Source organism: Medicago sativa, chromosome 5, assembly GCF_051527215.1.
Source record: "Medicago sativa cultivar Bolivia chromosome 5, Bolivia_mono, whole genome shotgun sequence".
Classification (NCBI taxonomy): domain Eukaryota; kingdom Viridiplantae; phylum Streptophyta; class Magnoliopsida; order Fabales; family Fabaceae; genus Medicago; species Medicago sativa.
This window is the reverse complement of record NC_140753.1, coordinates 24,175,672-24,194,920: the sequence shown is the minus strand read 5'-3', so window position 1 is coordinate 24,194,920 and position 19,249 is coordinate 24,175,672. Positions and strand designations below refer to the sequence as shown.

The 19,249-nt window shown below is 35.4% G+C and overlaps 2 protein-coding genes across 2 annotated transcripts; both read left to right on the top strand.

Annotated features, from left to right (window-relative positions):
* The first annotated feature begins 140 nt into the window (after positions 1-140).
* On the top strand, positions 141-7,054 carry LOC146921203 (L-type lectin-domain containing receptor kinase S.4-like). The gene is made up of 2 exons (XM_085714613.1): positions 141-877; positions 5,515-7,054. Exons 1-2 carry the CDS (start codon positions 166-168, stop codon positions 6,861-6,863), a joined length of 2,061 nt encoding a protein of 686 aa, XP_085570739.1. The 5' UTR covers positions 141-165; the 3' UTR covers positions 6,864-7,054.
* A 5,556-nt stretch (positions 7,055-12,610) lies between these two features.
* LOC146921202 (uncharacterized) lies at positions 12,611-14,066 on the top strand. The gene is made up of 5 exons (XM_085711263.1): positions 12,611-12,830; positions 12,913-12,962; positions 13,055-13,123; positions 13,617-13,685; positions 13,881-14,066. Exons 1-5 carry the CDS (start codon positions 12,662-12,664, stop codon positions 14,064-14,066), a joined length of 543 nt encoding a protein of 180 aa, XP_085567389.1. The 5' UTR covers positions 12,611-12,661.
* The last annotated feature ends 5,183 nt before the right edge of the window (positions 14,067-19,249 follow it).

Below are 19,249 nucleotides of genomic sequence, written 5' to 3'. Positions count from 1 at the left end.
ACAACTTGAATTGTGAACCGTAACTTCACACTTGGAAAAGTCTAGTTATGAAAGCTACTGTTATACTCATTCCACATTTTGTCAGTAAGCAAATCCTCTATTATCTATCCTATACCATTACCTTGCCTAGCAAGCAATTTCCTTAGCTGAATTCTCTTATTCATCATGCCAACCCTTGTTCAATTCTTGATACCAGTTTTACTATTGTTCCATTTTGTGCCAGTTTTATCCCAGGTTAACCAGTTCTTGTATGCAGGATTCAAGGATGTTGGTTCCAGCAATCTAACCTTGAATGGTTTTGCACAGATAGAGAAAAATGGGATGATAAGATTAACAAATCACACAAACAATGAAATGGGCCATGCTTTTTACTCATTACCTTTTCAGCTAAGGAACTCGACAACTCGTAAAGCTTACTCGTTTTCTTCATCTTTTGCTCTTGCTGTTGTCCCTGAGTATCCTAAAACAGGTGGTCATGGCATGGCTTTCACAATAGCAACTACTAAGGATCTCAGAGGTTCACCTCTTCAGTATCTTGGTCTTTTCAATTCAAGTAATATTGGTAATTTTTCAAACCATCTTTTTGCTGTTGAATTTGACACTGTCCTAGACTTTGGGTTTGATGATATCAATGATAACCATGTTGGAATAGACATCAATGGTTTGAAATCCAATGCATGTATTACTGCAGGATATTACACTGATCATGATTCAACCAAACAACAACATCTTGATATCAAAAGTGGGAAACCTATTCTAGCTTGGGTTGATTATGATTCTTCAATAAATCTTGTTAGTGTTACACTTTCTCCAACTTCAACCAAACCAAATAAACCAACCTTGTCCTTTCATACCGATCTATCGCCTATTTTTCATGATACTATGTGTAAGAGTTAACTTAAAATCACTACAAGAAATGTTGCATTTTGCCAGGGGCAGAAGCCCTGGCAAAATGCTAAAAGCCTTGGCAATTGGACGTTTGCCAGGAGTTTTGCCAGGAGCAGAATCACCAGCAAATCTGCTCATCGCAAATGAACCTGCCAGGGCTTTAGCTCCTGGCAAATGCGCTCCTGGCACAAGCCCTGGCTCAACCCCTGGCAAATTGTGTCTGCAGGATTACAGGCTTTTCTGACGCATTCTGGTCAATGCAAGCTTTTTACAGACAGTGTCAGCATCACATCAGTCATTTTTAATCCATGCCAGGAACTTTGCCAGGGGTTAACCCCTGGCAAAACGTTGTACGAATTTTTTTTAAAAAAACGTTTTTAAATTGTTTAAAAAATCAAAATATTAAAATTTAATAATTAAAATAATTTTAAAAAATGTTTTAAAATTGTTTTTTAATTAGATAAATATTTCTTTTAGGGAATGATTATTTGATAGATAGTAGGCATTTTTATGGCCCAAGATTAATACAATACATTGATAAAAATTGATAAGAAACATATACATTCTCAACAATGAGATAATCTAGCCGTTCTCTTACACAACAATGAACTAGTTGCTAGCTTTATGACAATATGAAACTGAATTTACATTGTATACATGTAGTATAATTGTTCTAGAAAAATAACATGCATATATACCGAGTCAATTTACGCAACATCTCTGCAACAAATCTTAATGTATGTGCAAACAAAGAATTGAAGGAGTCTAAAGCATACATGTCCAACTTCACGTTTTATGATTTAAGCTCTCAAATGGGGAAAGTGACATTTGTATAAGAAAATGATAACTTAACAATGACAAATGATACTGATCATATATTAGTTAGAACCAAATCAAATTTACTATTTCTCAATATTACACTAGAACATGACTATTAGCTTCAGGACCATATCCCAGCTTGGCTACTGAAAAACAATCATAATCGATGGCAAGAGAACAATCATAATCTTTATTTTGCAGATATTACAAACATCAATCTAATGAGTAATGTCATGAGCACATATAGCCATGCATCTGATAAATAACAACAAGTAGTTGTTACCTTTTACTCAGGGTTGACTATCTTGTGGAGAAGTTTCATCCCAACAGCCTTTGAAATTAACAAAGTCAAGAAAAACATTTAGTCACTTGTGTGTGCTTGCATCTAAGCAAGCTGAAGGAACTACCATAATAATTACATTAAATATATACACTCACTTTTTCATATAAGGCTATGACACGATCAAGGTCACCTGCTTGAAGCATCACTTCACATAAGGGTTCACGAGTAGGTCTTCTCCCCAAAAGCTCAAACCTATAACCACTAGGATCTTCAATAAAAGTTGTTACTGTAGAACCATCTTTGACAGGCTCCGGTTCTCTCATAACCTTTCCCCCTTTTCCTTTACAAGATTTACCATCTTGGCAACCTGAAAAATCACAGTACAAGAGCACAATAAACTTAATTGGATAGTCTTTCCTTTTTCAATCACATTCATATGGAACAATTATGACAAATATGAAAATGGCTTAGTATTTGTGGGCTTTCCTTCATGTACTACTAATGAATTTCAAGTTCATTATATTATAATGAATTTTAGAAGAAACACTAGTAAGTCTCAAAATAATCAACAAATTATACAAAATAATCTTGAGTATTAGATGTCCGTATCAGTCCAAGCTTGAGAAGTTAAAGATGTGAAGATACCTAAATCATTCCATTAAAGACATAATGAATATCAAAGTATTCTAAGAATTCTACTACAAACTCACTTAGAAATTAACAAATTTAAAATACAAGTTGCAAGTAATCAAGTATCCAACACAAGCATCCTAACCTGAACAAAAAATATAGCTTCATAAAGAAGTGTCGTGTATTTTCTGTGAATTGCATCAATGCCATATATTAAAGAGAGTTAGAGATATGAAAAACACTAAGCTCTTACTCTTGAATATTACCCCTATGCCTTCTGACATTAAACCTCAATATGCTATATAATTCAAAAATGTTACTAGTGAAAAAATAACTACATCTTTTACAACTATTCTAGAAGAACCAGAGTGCAGTAAACCATAAACACTGCAGATAGATAAAGAAATAGCAGATAGATAAACAATGCAGTGAAAAAATAACTACATCTTTTACAACTATTCTTCTACAATAGATTCACAACAAAGTGATTTCAAGATAGAAAATGATTCATTTTCAGTCCCCAAAAACACACACACAAGAAAAATATAGCTCCATTATGAAATGTCAAGGGCAAGATAAATGAAGGAAAATTAAAAAGAAAGAAACCAAGGAAAACAATTATGTATGTCGTTGAGTCTTACTTGTATAGTAGCAAGTCTTCTCTTAAATCCTTTCCTCGGCGCTTTTTCAATTCATTTTTCCTTATGTAGTTTCCCATCTGAAGATAAACATATCACGTATAAGAGTTTGAAAATTTAAGAGTTACAACTTTGCAGTTCTTCTAACAATACGATGATACTTGAATTTTCGTGACTCTGTTACTAACTACACCAAAGTTCCTCTCAACTCTGATGGTTCACGGATCCTTAGCTAAGTTCACAAATGACTAGACTAGCATCTAAATGTTCCAAGTGTTTGAAGAAAAGATATGAAACACAATTACCTATAACAATTTTTGTTCTAAATTCACATTTCTCTACAATAGATGTCTTTCTTCTGGAAGTGATAACACCAATAATGCATCAACCTGGAAAACAATTAATTTTGTTCTTCATAAACAATTGAGAGATAAAGAAGCAATATGCAATAGCCAATCCAGAACTTAATTTGAAACTACTATTTATTTCCTTTCTTTTGATTAATATTGTGTCCAAAGTAAAATTAAGTCAGAGACTATTTTCAAAGAAAAACATGACATGTCCTGTTTCAAAACAACAACTATCAGATTACACTGATCTAACACTAAACCACACTCTTAGAAGACTCATTCAAGCTTGGTGTACATTCGAGAGACTATAGTTTCAACATTACATCACTATAAACCTTGATTTCTAACATAAAATGAGACCAAATAAGATTCTAACAACAACTAAGTCTAATATATCCATTGAGACTTTATTAAAAAGATCAAAACCATCATTTCAACAAAAATAACATGTCTAGTTTAGTGCCTTTCACCAAAATCCGAAAATGAATATTAAAAACTTCTAAAAATTAATTTGGATACAAAGTAGAAAGTAGAACTCACCAAGAGGAAGGAAAAGAAATGAAATGGTTGCAGGTTGCATTTTCCAGCGCGGTGGACACGATTTCTGACACGGTTGCAGCGGTTTCCGCCACAGTGGTTGCCGTCGAAAGTTCTCCGATCCCAAAATAAATATAGGGGTTTAGTTGTAGACGTCATGGGGAAGAAGAAAATCATATTAGTTTTTCAAATGGAGATTTGTGGTGGTCGGAAAGTAAGAGACAAGGTGAAAATTGAGATTTTTAAATTTTATCAATCTAGAAAACAAATGGGTGTTTTTTGAAGAGTAAGAAGAGAGGGTCGTACTGGTGGTAATTTCGTCACCAATGGAGGTCGGAGCATGACGGCGGGTGGCCGTGAAGAAGAGTGACGGTGGGTGTTTTGGGAGAGGAGTTGGCTGGAGTTTGAACGTACAGAGAGAAAGAGAGTTCCAAGGTCTGTTAAGTTACTAGAGAAAAATAAAAGGGAAAAGGGTAAAAAGTAAGTGGGTCCTTTCAATTTGCCAGGGGTTATGGTAGGTTGCTCCCATCAAATGTAAACCAGGAGTAGTGTGGGCCCCGTTTGCAATTTGCCAGGGGTCTCCCTGGCAAGACTCCTGGTAAATTTGCCAGGGGTTCATGCTCCTGGCATAATTTCCTGGCTAATTGCAACATTTCTTGTAGTGAATCAGGTTCAGAAATCAGGAGCAACGTGCCACGATCAGAAGCAACGTGCCACGATGGAGAGCAACGTGTCACGATTGGAAGCAACGTGCCACGATGGGTTGAAAACAGATCCTGATGCAAGCACTGGAAAAATCGTGCCACGATGGAATCGTAACGTGGCACGATGGTACGCTGAAGGAAATAAAGAAAACGTATTTTCAGTGCAGATTTGTTCCATATTTTAAGGGTTACTTTTACTATAAATATAAACCTTGTATCAGATGAAAATGAGAGTAGAAAACAGGGTTTAGAAGCCAACATAAAAACTAGGGTTTATAGAGAATTCTCTTGGCAACAACACTAGGGTTGGGTTTGTTTTCGATTCACCTTGAACAAAGCACTATTAGGATTGAGTCTCTTGGTCACGGGAAGAGGCTGGGACTTTGGGTAGAATTAGGTTTGAAGACTGATTCTTGTAACCCTCTGACATCTCTTTGTAAAGAAACTCATATCATTATAGTGGAACGGAGAGCTGCTCTCTCCCCCAGAGTAGGTCATCATTAGACCGAACTGGGTAAACAGATTCTCGTGTTCTCTCTCTCTCTCCTCTCTTGCTGTTTTATTTTGTTTGTTTTATTTTTGTCATCCACTTCAATTGATTGCTTGGTATTAATTTGCTCCACACATCAAGTTTTTATTGGTGTGGTTTTCACAACGAATCCGCAACACTATGTATGTTGGATTCTCTGCATCAACTGGTTTGCAGCTTGCTAGCTCTCACTACATCTTGGGTTGGAGCTTTAATATCAACGGACCGGCACCACTACTTGATTTGTCTTCACTCCCACAACCTCCTCGACCAAAGAAGAAAAAAACTTCTATGATAATCGGTGTTTCGGTCACAGTTTTTGTTGTTGTATTGTGTTCTATAGCAATAGGTATTTACATTTTCAGAAAAATCAAGAATGCTGATGTAATAAAACCATGGGAGCTTGAAGTTGGGCCGCATAGATACTCCTATCAAGAGCTCAACAAAGCTACAAAAGGTTTCAAGGAGAAAGAGCTACTTGGGCAGGGTGGTTTTGGCAGAGTTTACAAGGGGAAGTTACCAGATTCAAGTATTCAAGTAGCTGTTAAGAGATTTTCACATGACTCAAAACAAGGGCTAAGGGAATTTGTGTCTGAAATAGCCAGCATAGGCCGGCTTCGTCACAGGAATTTAGTTCAGTTACTTGGATGGTGTCGCCGCAAAAGTGACCTCCTACTTGTGTATGACTTCATGGCTAATGGAAGCTTAGATAAATACTTGTTCGAAAACACAGAAATTGTGTTAAGTTGGGAACAAAGATTCAAGATCATAAAGGGTGTTGCTTCAGGTCTTTTGTATCTGCATGAAGGCTATGAGCAAGTGGTAATACACAGAGATGTTAAGGCTAGCAATGTTCTATTAGATTTTGAACTCAATGGAAGATTAGGTGATTTTGGTTTGGCAAGGTTATATGAACATGGTGCTAATCCAGGGACCACAAGAGTGGTGGGAACCTTAGGCTATTTGGCACCGGAGTTGCCTAGAACAGGAAGAGCATCGACAAGTTCAGACGTTTTTGCATTTGGTGCACTTCTGCTTGAGGTTGCTTGTGGGAGAAGGCCTATTGAGCCTAAGGCATTACAAGAAGAGTTAGTGTTGGTGGATTGGGTGTGGGAAAAGTACAAAGAAGAAAGAATACTTGAAGTAGTGGATCGAAAATTGAATGGAAATTTTGATGAAAGTGAGGTAGTGCTTGTGCTGAAATTGGGATTGCTATGTTCAAATGATGTTCCTATTATAAGACCTAGCATGAGACAAGTAATGAGGATTTTGGATGGAGAAGTTGAGTTGCCTGATGATTTGAGTAATCCAGGAGTTATTGATCCACAACAGGGTTTTGATGAATTTTTGCACTCTGCATATTCCTCATTTGATATCATGGATTCAAGCTCTTATCTTGAAAATAGATATACTGATGGTACTTGTTATATCTCTTTTGAGAGTTCACCTCAATCACTTCTCAATTCTAGAGAGGAAACAAGGTGACCTATATGTTATACTGATATGAGAGGTTTTTATTTTTACATGTGCATGATTCACCTGTTATATACGATCAAAACATAATTCAATTTGTATACAACGACGATAAATTAAATTGTACAGAAGTGGAGTTAAAAAAGGTTGGCCCCATCAAGCAGGGAGGCATATAAGTAGAAATTAAATAATAAAGTAATTTATAATGTCAATGAATCCTTCAAATTACAATTTATGGCATTACTTTAGTCCTATTGAAGTTTATGTGGAAACTATGATGCGTTTGTTGCAGCCGGAATTTATATATTCTTCTTTTTAACCTCATCCATCTCGTCATTTAGCTATTGGCCTATAGTCGTTCTCTAAATACGGGCTTGAATATGGTTGTCGCATGTCGCAACCACATATTTCACAAACAAACCAACTATATGTAATTAATAAGTAATGACTAATGACTATAACATAAAACAACTACTATGATAAGAAAAACACAATAGAGGAAAAACAAATTATGTAAAACAAGTGAAGGCTTGGAAAATATATGCCTTCCACACCATTCCAGAGAGCAGTGACCTTCTTTGGAAGTACTAACTTCCCATTGTTTTTTTTCCATCTATGCTAAAAAAAACTTTACTGTAGTGAGAAGTATAAAAAAACAAGAAGCAAAACAAAATGATGTTTATTCAAACACCTAAAGAAATATGTTAAAACGGCATAGTTGACTCTTAAATAATGAGATTAGTTACATGGAACTCCTAAGTTAGGCTAATACATCAATCTCTCTTAACTAATTATTAATATAATGACAATAATAAGTTATACTAATTTTAAAGGAAATCTTGATGAGTAGCAATTTTTATACCTCTTAAGAAGAAGAGTCCTTAATAGTTGTCATAATCACCTAGCTCACAAAAGAATCCAGTCTCGCGTAGTTTGTTGCAGGTATCTATCATAGCACTGCTCATACATAGAAAATCAGAATTATAAACATATAGGGAAACAATCTAGGGAAACAATCTTATTTATCACACTAACATACAATGAAATAAGCTTTATACAATTGGTTCGCAATTTTGGCTCGTTAGAAAAGTATAGTTTAAGAATGTCTAATTTACAGTCTTCAACCAGTAGTATATCAATAAACATCAGACCAGAGAATCTGATTATGCTGAGTGAATTAATTGATCAGATTTCCGATATCATATCAACAGAAACTAGAAAAACAGTGAGGATAACAGTCAAAGATGCAAAATTTTAAGAATACATCTGTATCAAATCAAATACGATACAAAAGCGACAAAAAAGATTGAATTGGTCACCAAAATCGCCTGATCAGCCTCCAAGCAGTCGGTTGAATTGATTGGGCTTACACTTGCATAGTTTCCATTCTCTGAGTCCCTTTCTGCAATTAAAACAGAATCAACAGATGCAGGTGACACACATTCATCAATTCTAAGTCCCGGTGACTGATTCTCTAGTGTTTCCTTAACCGAACAAGTTCTCATAGTACCACTACATGGTTGACTTTCAACTGACCCTGCGCCAAATGATCCCTGGATAATAAAACCTTAATCAAACATAAACACTAAAAAAAAAATTGTTAACAAAATATTTCCCAACCCAACATTTCAACAGATTGATTTATTTATTTTCATATGATCAATCTAAGCACCAACTAAATCATGTAGTTCAGCTCAAGTGATTAAAGCATTTAAGTTAAGGTCGGATAGCTTGGAATCGTACATAGGTATATATTAATAGCACTATATATACTATAGATTCATAACTTAACCCTTTAGAGAACATGTTAATTAATACGTGTAAGAAAGCAGTAAGAGTAGAAAGAAAAAAAAGTTTAGAGGGGTACCCACTATGAATCACGGACACCCTTTGGATTAGGTGTGTCCTGTTGTTGGACGTATGTTGGTGTCAGACACCAACACGATACTGACTGACACCGACACGACACTGACACATAATTACACTGAATTATGTGATTTTCTCAAATTATTATTGGTGTTGTGTTTGTGTTCATGTCCGATGTCCGTATTTGTATCCATGCTTCATAGGATATTCATCCCGATTGCAACTTATGTTACTGATAAATTTATTTCTTCTATCCATTTAGTACAGGATGCTAAACCTATATATATCAGGAAGTACTATAAAATAAGAATGAAAAGGTAGGGTATAGAAAGCATGAAGAACTTACTTAAAAGAATTACAAGCATACATGGAAAATCACCAGAAATATGCATAAGCATGTTCCAAGAGTAAATACTAAGCTCAAATGCCCATGACAATTGGATATAGTGGCATAAGATGTCCATACCTTTTGACGCATCCTTTAAACACTTTAATCACGAGTGGACTTTTTCCCCGTCTTCTTCTCCATCTATCACTTAATAGACAATAAATTCCACCTTACATGGTTAAAGGCTGCAAAAAATAGGACTAAGTGTTAAAACACAATACAAAGGAGATAGAAGCTTCTCTATTAAAAGATCAACAACAGGTACACGATGCACTTCAGTTGCTTGTGCCACAAGTTACAGAAACCCTAAACTAGTTTAGAGTTAGTCATATAGAATAACTAACTTCCTTGTTTATAGGGATGCTAGGTTCTAGTACACAATAGCATGTAGTGTACGAGCCATAACAAACTATATAAACACCCTATGTAACTAACTTTCATTTCAATGGAAATTCTACATTTTCCTTCAATATTCTTTCTCTAGTTTTCTCTCTTTCTTCAATTTCTTGTTACTCAATACTAAGTATAAGACAAGAAGGGAATAATAGAGAATAAAACTTACTAAGAGGTGGAACATGAGATTTGGCCATTGCCACCCATGTTACTACACCAGCTGCAAGAATAAACCATCCAAGCATGTCATATTTAAACTCGCTGCTCCTCTGCTTTTTAGATTCCTGAAATGAACCAAACAATGCCTGTTAACAGATATCCGTCAACCATATACAAACAAGTTATGAAGAATAATATTCTATTCATCATAGGTAGATGATTGGACACAACCTAAAATAATCATGAATAATTCTTCAAACAATTTAAGTCTGCTAGGATACTTTCGTCATTTTCCAATATCCGAAGGCATGACATGCTAGAGTAGAAGAGTGGTTCAAAGGATAAAAAGTTTGTTTATCTATAAAATATATTTATCTTCAATGTTAAACAAGACAGACTCAGCATATGAAATCTAAAAAACAGAAGGAGAATAATTATTAGGCAAAAAACATAATACTGCATATATCCATATAACGTTGATCGATAAAACCCCTGTTTGCAAATACAAACCCAAGTCTAACTGCAGTATCATACGCAGCTAGATGGCAGACAAAATTGTGATAGTACTTTGAACGACACTTGGACCTGCATATAATTTACGGCACACAAACAGACACAATGCGACACAAATAACATGATAAATTGACAATACAATGACCTAACATCATTTTATCCCTCTAGAACATGTTGTCTAATTACTAGTTTTCAAAATATTAAATTATATCTGCAATTAATTCAATGCAAACAATGTCTTAATCAAAGCACTATTCAGTTTATTTTAAACTTAACTTGTCTGTGCCACATATTTCACAAACAAACCATCTATATGTAATTGATAAGTAATGACTTTAACAGAAAACAACTACGATGATAAGAAAAACACAATATAGAAAAAACTAATTATGTAAAACAATTTTGAAGGAATTTTACTTACAAATGAAGGCTTGGAAAATATATGCCTTCCACACCATTGCAGAGAATAGTGACCTTCTTTGGAAGTACTAACTTGCCATTGTTTTTGTTCCATCTTTGCTAAAAAAACTCCACTGTAGTGAGTGAGAAGTATAAAAAAACAAGAAGCAAAACAAAATGATGTTTATTCAAACACCTAAAGAAATATGTTAAAATGGCATAGTTGACTCTTGAAAAAGGGATTAGTTCGAAAAAATGTTACATGGAACTCCTAAGTTAGACTACAGCATCAATCACGGTGTCAGGTTTGAGGTATTGAACAAAATTCTTATTAATCCTTTTAAGATCCGACTTCTCCGTCACAGATAACTGTTTCAATTTAAAGGTCATGTTCATCCTTTTTTCAGCTAGGAAGCTTACACCCTTCATTTTTGCTTGAGCACATAATGTTGGTTAGAGTCTTTGGCTCTCCATTTTTCGCTCAGGCACATAGTGCCAACTAAGAGTCTTTAGCTCTCCATTTTCACTCGAGCACATAGTGACGACTATAGGAGTCTTTGGACGTTCTCCATTTTCACTCGAGCACATAGTGTCCGCTAGGAAAGTTGGGCACATTCCTTTGTCCTTCTGCTCACGAACAAAAGACCTCATTTTATTAATGCTAGTGGAAAATATTTACATCATGTGGTCCATTTTTCCGAAAAGAAAAGAAGAAAACAAAATACAATGAGCGGACTTGGCTAATGAGTGGGCATCTGAGGCCTTATTATGTTTTGCATTTTCTTGACTATTGGTGGTAGGTATTTTGCTTGAGAAGCGAACAGAAACTCCAAACTTATGTTCTTGACTTTTCATAGGACTGGGTATGCTTCGCTCCCTCTACTATTTGATAAATCTTGGTGGTGTCGGGGGAGGGTGTACGCATTTCTTATCCTATTTGAGGATACGCCTTCTCCGGTCTTCGGATTTTTTACAGGTTGGTCTTCGATCATGACCGTGCCCGCAAGATCATCTTTTGTTTGAACAATACAATTAGTTTTCCACTAGAAGTAGGTCTATGAGACTTCACCTTCGTTTTGAGTGGGGTGACCTTTTCTAGGCCTTTCTCTTCATCATTCTCAGTTTGAACTAGAGGTGTGTGAAAGTTCATGAGGATGACGTCCATTGGTTGGTATCCCTAGGAGCTTACTTCCTTTGGAGTTCATTTCTTCTGGATATTCGCGACATCCAGGTTTTCCTTTTAAAGCTATATGGTATCTCCTTGCTTGCATAAGGTCCACGCAGAGTCATGACCTCGTCCTTGGCGTTATAAGACTTCATTTTCATATCCATGGTTGTGGGCACCGCTCCTAAGGATGCCAGGCCAGAGTAGGTTATCCCCAAAATGTGATTGTAGACGGATTTGCACTAGATGACAAAAAATTGGACGGCCAAAGTCCTCCTTGCGCTTTCTTCGCCAAATGTGACTAGTAGTTCAATGAAACACGGGACAAGTTATGGAACCGTTGAATCCTTACAAGTTTGTTCCCTCGTACGATGATAGACTTCCTTTCTTTAGTCCTAACTTCGTAAATATCATACATAATGTCTCAGGAGCATCCCTCGCCTACTTAAATTCTTTAGACATCATGGTTTGTTGTACACCTTCCTTTTCTTCATGATCCTTATCGCCGCATTCGACAACATCAATTGTTTTTCTCGGCGAGGTATCATCACATTGAGGGGATCTCTTTGTAGCGCTTAGAGAAGTTGCATCGACGTTTCCATCACAATAATCTCTTTATTCACAATAATCTTCATTAATTAATTTTAGTTTTTGAATAAAGAGATGGATATTTTTTTTGAAATATAATAGTGATAGATATTATCATTTAAATAGAGTATCAATTTTTTTTGGTTACTAATAGAGTATCAGTTTGTACAAAAATAAAACATAGAGTATCAATTAATTAATTCATCAATATAATGGAGAAGGAAGAAAAAAAAAAGAAAACGACCTCATAGAGAATGTTTTGAAATTGAAAGAAATAATAACGCTTAGGAAACGATAACCAACAACAGCAAACAGTAGCAGAAAGTAAAGCATAGAGCTATGGCGACGGTGGTTTCTGGCGACGTTAGAAATCCTTCTCGAGAAGAGGATTCTTCTTCTGACTCAGTTTCCACCGCCCTTGTTCCCATCGTAGCTCCTACACATTTCACTCTCAAAAACATTGCAAGTCAAATCGACCTCTTGGATATCCTCATCTTAGCCGGAGTTGGTACTGTACTTCTCTCTCTCTCTCTCTCATCTATGCTATGCTTTGTCATTTTCTTCTCATTTCACTCCGTTTGTTTATTTAGGTTACGCTCTCAAAACCGGGAAATTTCTCAACTGTATTCGCAAACCCTGGGTATGTTGTAATCATTGTTATTATTAGGGTTTCTGTTTTTACATTTTCCATCTCATTATACCTTTCACAACTTTGATTATTGCATTTTCTAGGATCTGTTCAAACGACGGTTAGAAAATCGTTATACTGGTCCCGAAAATGAGGAGGATCGTTCTGTACAGGTGGGGATTTGTTTCTTACATTAATAATATGTGTTAATTATGTTTGCTTTTGTTGTTTGTTGCTGAATATGCTAATTATATTTGGTTTGGACTATCACTCATTATCTGTTATATTGTTCATTCTCGTAAATTGCTTAATTAAACACTTATAGCAGAAGTACAAGGGCCTTCTTTAAGAAATTTAAGAGAATGACCCAAGTGAGTGTGACAAACATAGACGAGCATGAAGATATTTATTCTTTGATTTATGAGAATATTTTCTATTATGATTTTGTGTTTTTAGTTTTGATTACAAAAATACCATCTTGTTTCCACTGTCTACACTGATTTTATATAGAGAGAACTGTGGAAACAACGCTGTATCAGGGAAACCAAATGAAAATAAGGTGGTATTTTGTAATTGAAGCTAAAAACAAGAAACGGAAACAAAAACACAAGTATATTTAGAGATGACTTTTAAATTAAAGGCCTGACACCTTTCCTCATTCTTCAGCTGGCGCAGAAAAAGCCTTCAAGGTGGTGCCCCAGTTCACACAGATATTCAGGAACTCCAGATTTGAAGGTGTTGTTCTATCTTGTACTTTGTTATATATTTTATTTTTATTTTTCTAACGGTAACAAATTTGGCTGTCATTATCTATTAATATGGAATTTAAGATAATATGTATTTCTATATGCTACGATATCATGCTTTCCTAATTAGTAATTTGATATTTGATACATGTCGTATGCTTAATGATACTGTTTTCGCCTACAGGGTTTTAAAGGCATTGGAGAAGCGTACATGGCAGAAACCTATGCAGGCTTCAGACAGGTCAGATTCAGATTCCATCATAATGATTTTCAGATAGCGCCTAAGCATATACTTGAGTGGCCATATGCAGCCTATCGCTTTCATAATTACGACCATAGTTTCATAAAAACCCGAGTTTTCCTTGTATGATCCTATCTGATTCTCAGTCTCTCTGTCTAGTCTCTCCCTTTACATTCTCAAAAGAAACGAATAAGAAAACTGGGGGAGAAACAATGTAGGATGTCAAAGAAAAGATATGCATAGTCATTTTGATTGAACCCGAAATTCAAAAATAGGTTTCAAAAAATGAAAGAGATAAAACCATAGAAAATAGTAACTACGGTATGAAAATTGAATTCTCATGAGTCCCATTGTCACATCAAAAAGATGAATGCCAGGACACCATCGCGAAGGAAGCTCTAGAGTTTCCCTTGCTTGCATACACACATGTCCTTGCATTTGCTTACATACACACATATCCTTGCATTTCACGAAGAAAGTTATCTACGTTCGCACCGATTTGGACACAAGCCCAATGTGTCCTAGAAAAAATTCCAGATTTCCTATCCATCTCAACCAAAGTAGTTGCCCATAAAGTATTCCTGTCAACACAAGATTCACAACATACACGCCTCTTTTTCTCGTTTTCCAGCACCAAAGAATCATCACATGCTGATAAAAAACTAATGAGCTCTTCCCCACTTGAAGCAACACTAGCACAACATTTTCATGAATTATTTAAAAAAATTCAAAAGTGTATCCCTTGTGCAATGCCGTGTTCCCATATTTCCTTGTGTGTTTCATGACAAGAATTATTGTAAGCATAGCATATCTTTTTACCAAGGAAGGGCATGGGAAAATTACCTCGTCCCTCAATTAGACTTTTAACCAATGATATAAGATTGCTACTCCTCTTTATGCCATAACCCCAATAATATTTGGCTTTAGAATAACCAATCGTATTAGCTAAAGTAAGGTTGAGAAGATAGTTCCCTCAATTACAACTGCATATGTTCTGGAATGTGCTACTTTTTTTTTTTTCTTCTTTTTATTATCCTTTCTTCTTGAGAGCTTCTCGGCTAGACAATTCTCAGATGTTGGTAAAATTCCCACATAGAAATCAAGTTCTTCCTTTCCCCATTGTAATGAATATTGAACTATAATTCTCACTGTGATGGCATTGCTTCTACGCTTGAGAGCACTAGCATGCAACTTGAACTTCCTTTTTTCTCGAATACAAGGCTACGACATATTTAGTGATTCTGACCTATCCTAGACATATGTCATATATATCACCTAAATTATCCCATTCACCCACCCCAAACCCTTATTATTTAACACGAAACATAATATCGTAACTACATAGAATTTAAAATAGAATTAATATCGTAAGTAGAAAGAATTCAAATTATTAAACATACATTTTTATATAATAGGAAATATATAGTCAAAATATATATTATAATAGAAGCCATTCATCTATGTGTTATCATGCAATAGCGTTTTTCATGGTCATCTTCCACACCCCACAATCCAGATTGAAAACTTTGCATACAAGACATTCTAACTAGGAATTGTATAAATTCAAGGTTGAAAAGCTGAAGATTGACTATTATCACTTTTTCCTCTAACATAATATGTCGTGTTGATCGACTCTTGGCGTATATAGGTAAAGGGTGCAAAGATTCTAGGTGGCTTGGAAAAGTTTTCTAATGTATGGATGTACCATTGTAACACTTGATTACCTTGATCAGCCACCCGACAATATCAAACTAGTTGCGAGTACGATCTATGGCATTCACCAAAATGGGGGTTACTTTGCTTTGCGACATAGAGCATGCACTCACGGTCAAGTGTTCCTCAGCTACTGAGTTTGGTACTACATGCATAGGATTACATACAAAGTAGAGTATGTGAGCATTGCATCGTCATGCATTTATTATGAGTTTGAGTTAATATCGCAACTCTTACTGCCAAAGAATATACTAATCCGAGTTGTTGGTGATGCTATATGTTGTTAGGTGTTGTGTTTGTTTAATCTACTTATACTTGATTTATGTACTCACCTCGTCTTATGTGTCTCTTTTTGTATAGTTGTGACATGTAAAGAGGAGCTTTAATAACTCCCCGAGGAGTGTGATCGGTTAGACAGCCAGTTCGGGGAAAACAGGGTACTACACCAATAACTTTGTTTTAGTTTAGACTTCTGTGTCTATTTCTAAGTTTGTAAAGCTTTGATTAGTGGTTTGTATTATTTCTATAATATAATATATGAGAGGCCTTTCAAGGCTATTTTTTAACTTAAAAGAATGAATTTAAGCATTAAGTTGTGTTATAATGTGGTAGTATTAAGTATAAGCAATAAGTTTTTGTAAACTACATTTCCTTTTTATCCGAAAACTGAACTCAATTGCTATTTCCTACAATAATCATATTTTCAGGTTTAGCACAATCATAATATTTTCTTCAATAATCGGTTTTCGGACAAACTAAATACACCAGTAAACAAAAAGAAACGATGTTGAATGCAAATTTACCTATGATAGTATTCTTTGTTTTGCCAATTTATCACAAAAAATAATCATAACTGCGATACCAGATTGTAAAAGATGATCATCCCAAGAACTTGATATTTGTTGTTTCTATTCTCATGCTCATGACAGCTCTATCGGCTTCTCTGCTTGAATATTCTGATTCAATGATGCTTTGTTTTCAGGACGACTTCAATTAGGTGTTGATGTCATTGACAAGGTCTTTTATTATACTATGATTAGTTACCAATTACGATTATCCTGCTTTTTGGATCACTAGTCAAATCATATGGACATGACATACCAGTTGATTAATTCTCTTATACTCCCTAAGTTTCTTATTATGAGACCCTCCAACAAAATTCACGGTATTTAAAAAAAAATAGTTGTAGTAATGAATTTATCAAGAGAAATCCATTTCCGTTACTGAAGGGCAGCAGTGAAGCATTTTATTAATATATGAGAAGGCTGGAGCAGAAACAAGTCTATCGAAGTATTTTTTTTTTTAATAAGCAAAATTTATTAATGATGAGCAAACAAGGACAAGATGTGCAAAAGCCGCTCCAAAATTGCAAACAAAGTGTCAACCATACAAAGTGAAACAGACACTAGAAACCCACCAAAAAAACGTCAGTAGTCTATTTAATATGTTTCAATGTGTGTGCTATTATATAACTAGCTACTGCTGCACTAATGGACACATGCTTCCATTAATCACCAAAGTATCATTTTGAGATTTCAATTTTATTGGAGACAAGTCCTGCACACCTTCATATATGAAAAAAAAATATAGCCCCTTGATGCAACTTCATCTCAAGACGTTCCTCTCTAACTCACCAACATCTGAGATAAGAAATAAAAACCATCCATACTAGAATTCTAACAACAGAGACTCCTAACTTCTTCATCTCATCCTCGAATGACAGTGACAAATTGAAAACCATCAAACTCAACTGCATTGAAAACATGGGAGTGGATTAGTCCACCAGTTTGGAAAATAGAGATTCTTATTTGTTACTTCCCCACAAATAAACCATGACCACGACAATCGCTTCCGGTCTACGACCTCTGAAATGTTGACAGTGTTTCCATTTAAGAGAATGTCATTACTCTCCAACCAAATGCACAATGTAGATGTTTGCCAAATTATATGAGAGTCTTTCTTTCTATTCTTCCCTTTGCAAAGGAAATTAAATAAAAGAAAATTATCAGTCAATTTTGTCCCCCAACCGGTAGCATTCCAATCCAACCATTTGAAAATCCGATCTCCATCTAATTATCGTCTTTGACGAACTTGCAATGGCTTGCGGTTTCAATTTCGTCGAAGAAAAAAACGCAGCATTGTTGTTGCACATCGTGAATAATGCCTCTTTTCCACAATTCCACATTTGTTGTACATCTGAGATAAAATCATTCTCATAATCGTCGCGTACCTGTAAGCTGCACAATAGCAGATGGCAACCTATAACAGTGAATCTGAAACCTGCCGCATGTTTCCAGCATTATGACAGTTTCGTCAATATTTATGCTACAAATCTGTTCTCTGTCTGGTTCAGAACACGCTGCCAGCTCCATCTCCATTCTCTGCGCTTCCTTCCCGGTTTCTTTTTTGAGCTACCGTTATATTCTTATCAGTAGCTAACGTAAACAATTCCAGTAACTCATGACAGAGACTGTGCTCACCTAGCCATACTTCCTTCCAAAATGATGTGTTTTCCCAGTTTCCTATTTTCCTGCTGATTGAAGTTGTTAGCCAGCTTGATTCAACGCCGTTTTCCTTTACAACTGAGCATAAATCACGCTACCAAATTGAGTCAATCCTGCTGCCACTTTCACCTTCAAATATTAAGCAATTTATCTGATACAGATCCGTACCTGAACTTGATTAGTTTCGACCAAATTACATTGTCTGAGAAACACCTCCACACCCACTTACTTAAGAGAGATAAATTAAACAAATGTAAATCTTTTACTCCAAGACCACCTTCTTCTTTCGGTAAACACACTTTGTCCCAACTCACCCAGTTAATCTTTCTACCTTCCAATCCTCCTCCCCACAAGAACCTTCTTTGAAGTTGTGTCAATTCATCAATCACCTTCCAAGGTGCCTAATAGAAAGATAAGTAATATAATGCTACGCTACTCACAACCGAGTTTAACAAAAACAATCTGCCTCCAATTGATAAATGACGGTCATTCCACTCAGAAAGTCTCTTCCTCATCGAGTCTATGGTTGTACTCCGCGTCAAATATCTTCTTGGATTTGCACCTACTAAAACACCATGGAACCGAAATGGTATGCTGTCAATGCTACAACAAAGAAAAAATTTTGCTGCTTCCAAGAAAGAGTCTTCCAAGTTTAGTCCATACAAATTTCTCTTGAAAAAATTCACTTTGAGCTCGGATACTATTTCAAAACTTCTTAAAATAATTTTTATACTCGACAAATTTTTCCAAGTTCCTTCACCAATCAAAATGGTGTCTATCGGCCTATCGAAGTATAATTTTCCAAGTTCCTTCACCAATCAAAATGGTGTCTATCGGCCTATCGAAGTATAAAAAGTGTATACTAAATAACATATTGTTCTTATAAAAAATAACTACATAGTTTTGACTCACCCCAAACGATTCACAATTTTTACTTACCCCAAAGGATTCACAATTTCCTTAACAAGAAACATATATCTTTTAACTACATGATTTTTTTTAGGGAATCTCTTAACTACATGTTAATCACCTAAAAAAACTACGTAGTTATTATCATGACATGGGACATTTATAATAACTTTTTTTAATGGAAAA

Excerpts from the sequence above, each read along its gene's own strand:
- LOC146921203 (XM_085714613.1), top strand. The coding sequence starts at position 166 with ATGCCAACCCTTGTTCAATTCTTGATACCAGTTTTACTATTGTTCCAT. Across the intron at positions 878-5,514 it reads TCTATCGCCTATTTTTCATG|ACACTATGTATGTTGGATTC; the intron begins ATACTATGTGTA and ends AACGAATCCGCA.
- LOC146921202 (XM_085711263.1), top strand. The coding sequence starts at position 12,662 with ATGGCGACGGTGGTTTCTGGCGACGTTAGAAATCCTTCTCGAGAAGAG. Across the intron at positions 12,831-12,912 it reads CCTCATCTTAGCCGGAGTTG|GTTACGCTCTCAAAACCGGG; the intron begins GTACTGTACTTC and ends TTGTTTATTTAG. Across the intron at positions 12,963-13,054 it reads ACTGTATTCGCAAACCCTGG|GATCTGTTCAAACGACGGTT; the intron begins GTATGTTGTAAT and ends TGCATTTTCTAG.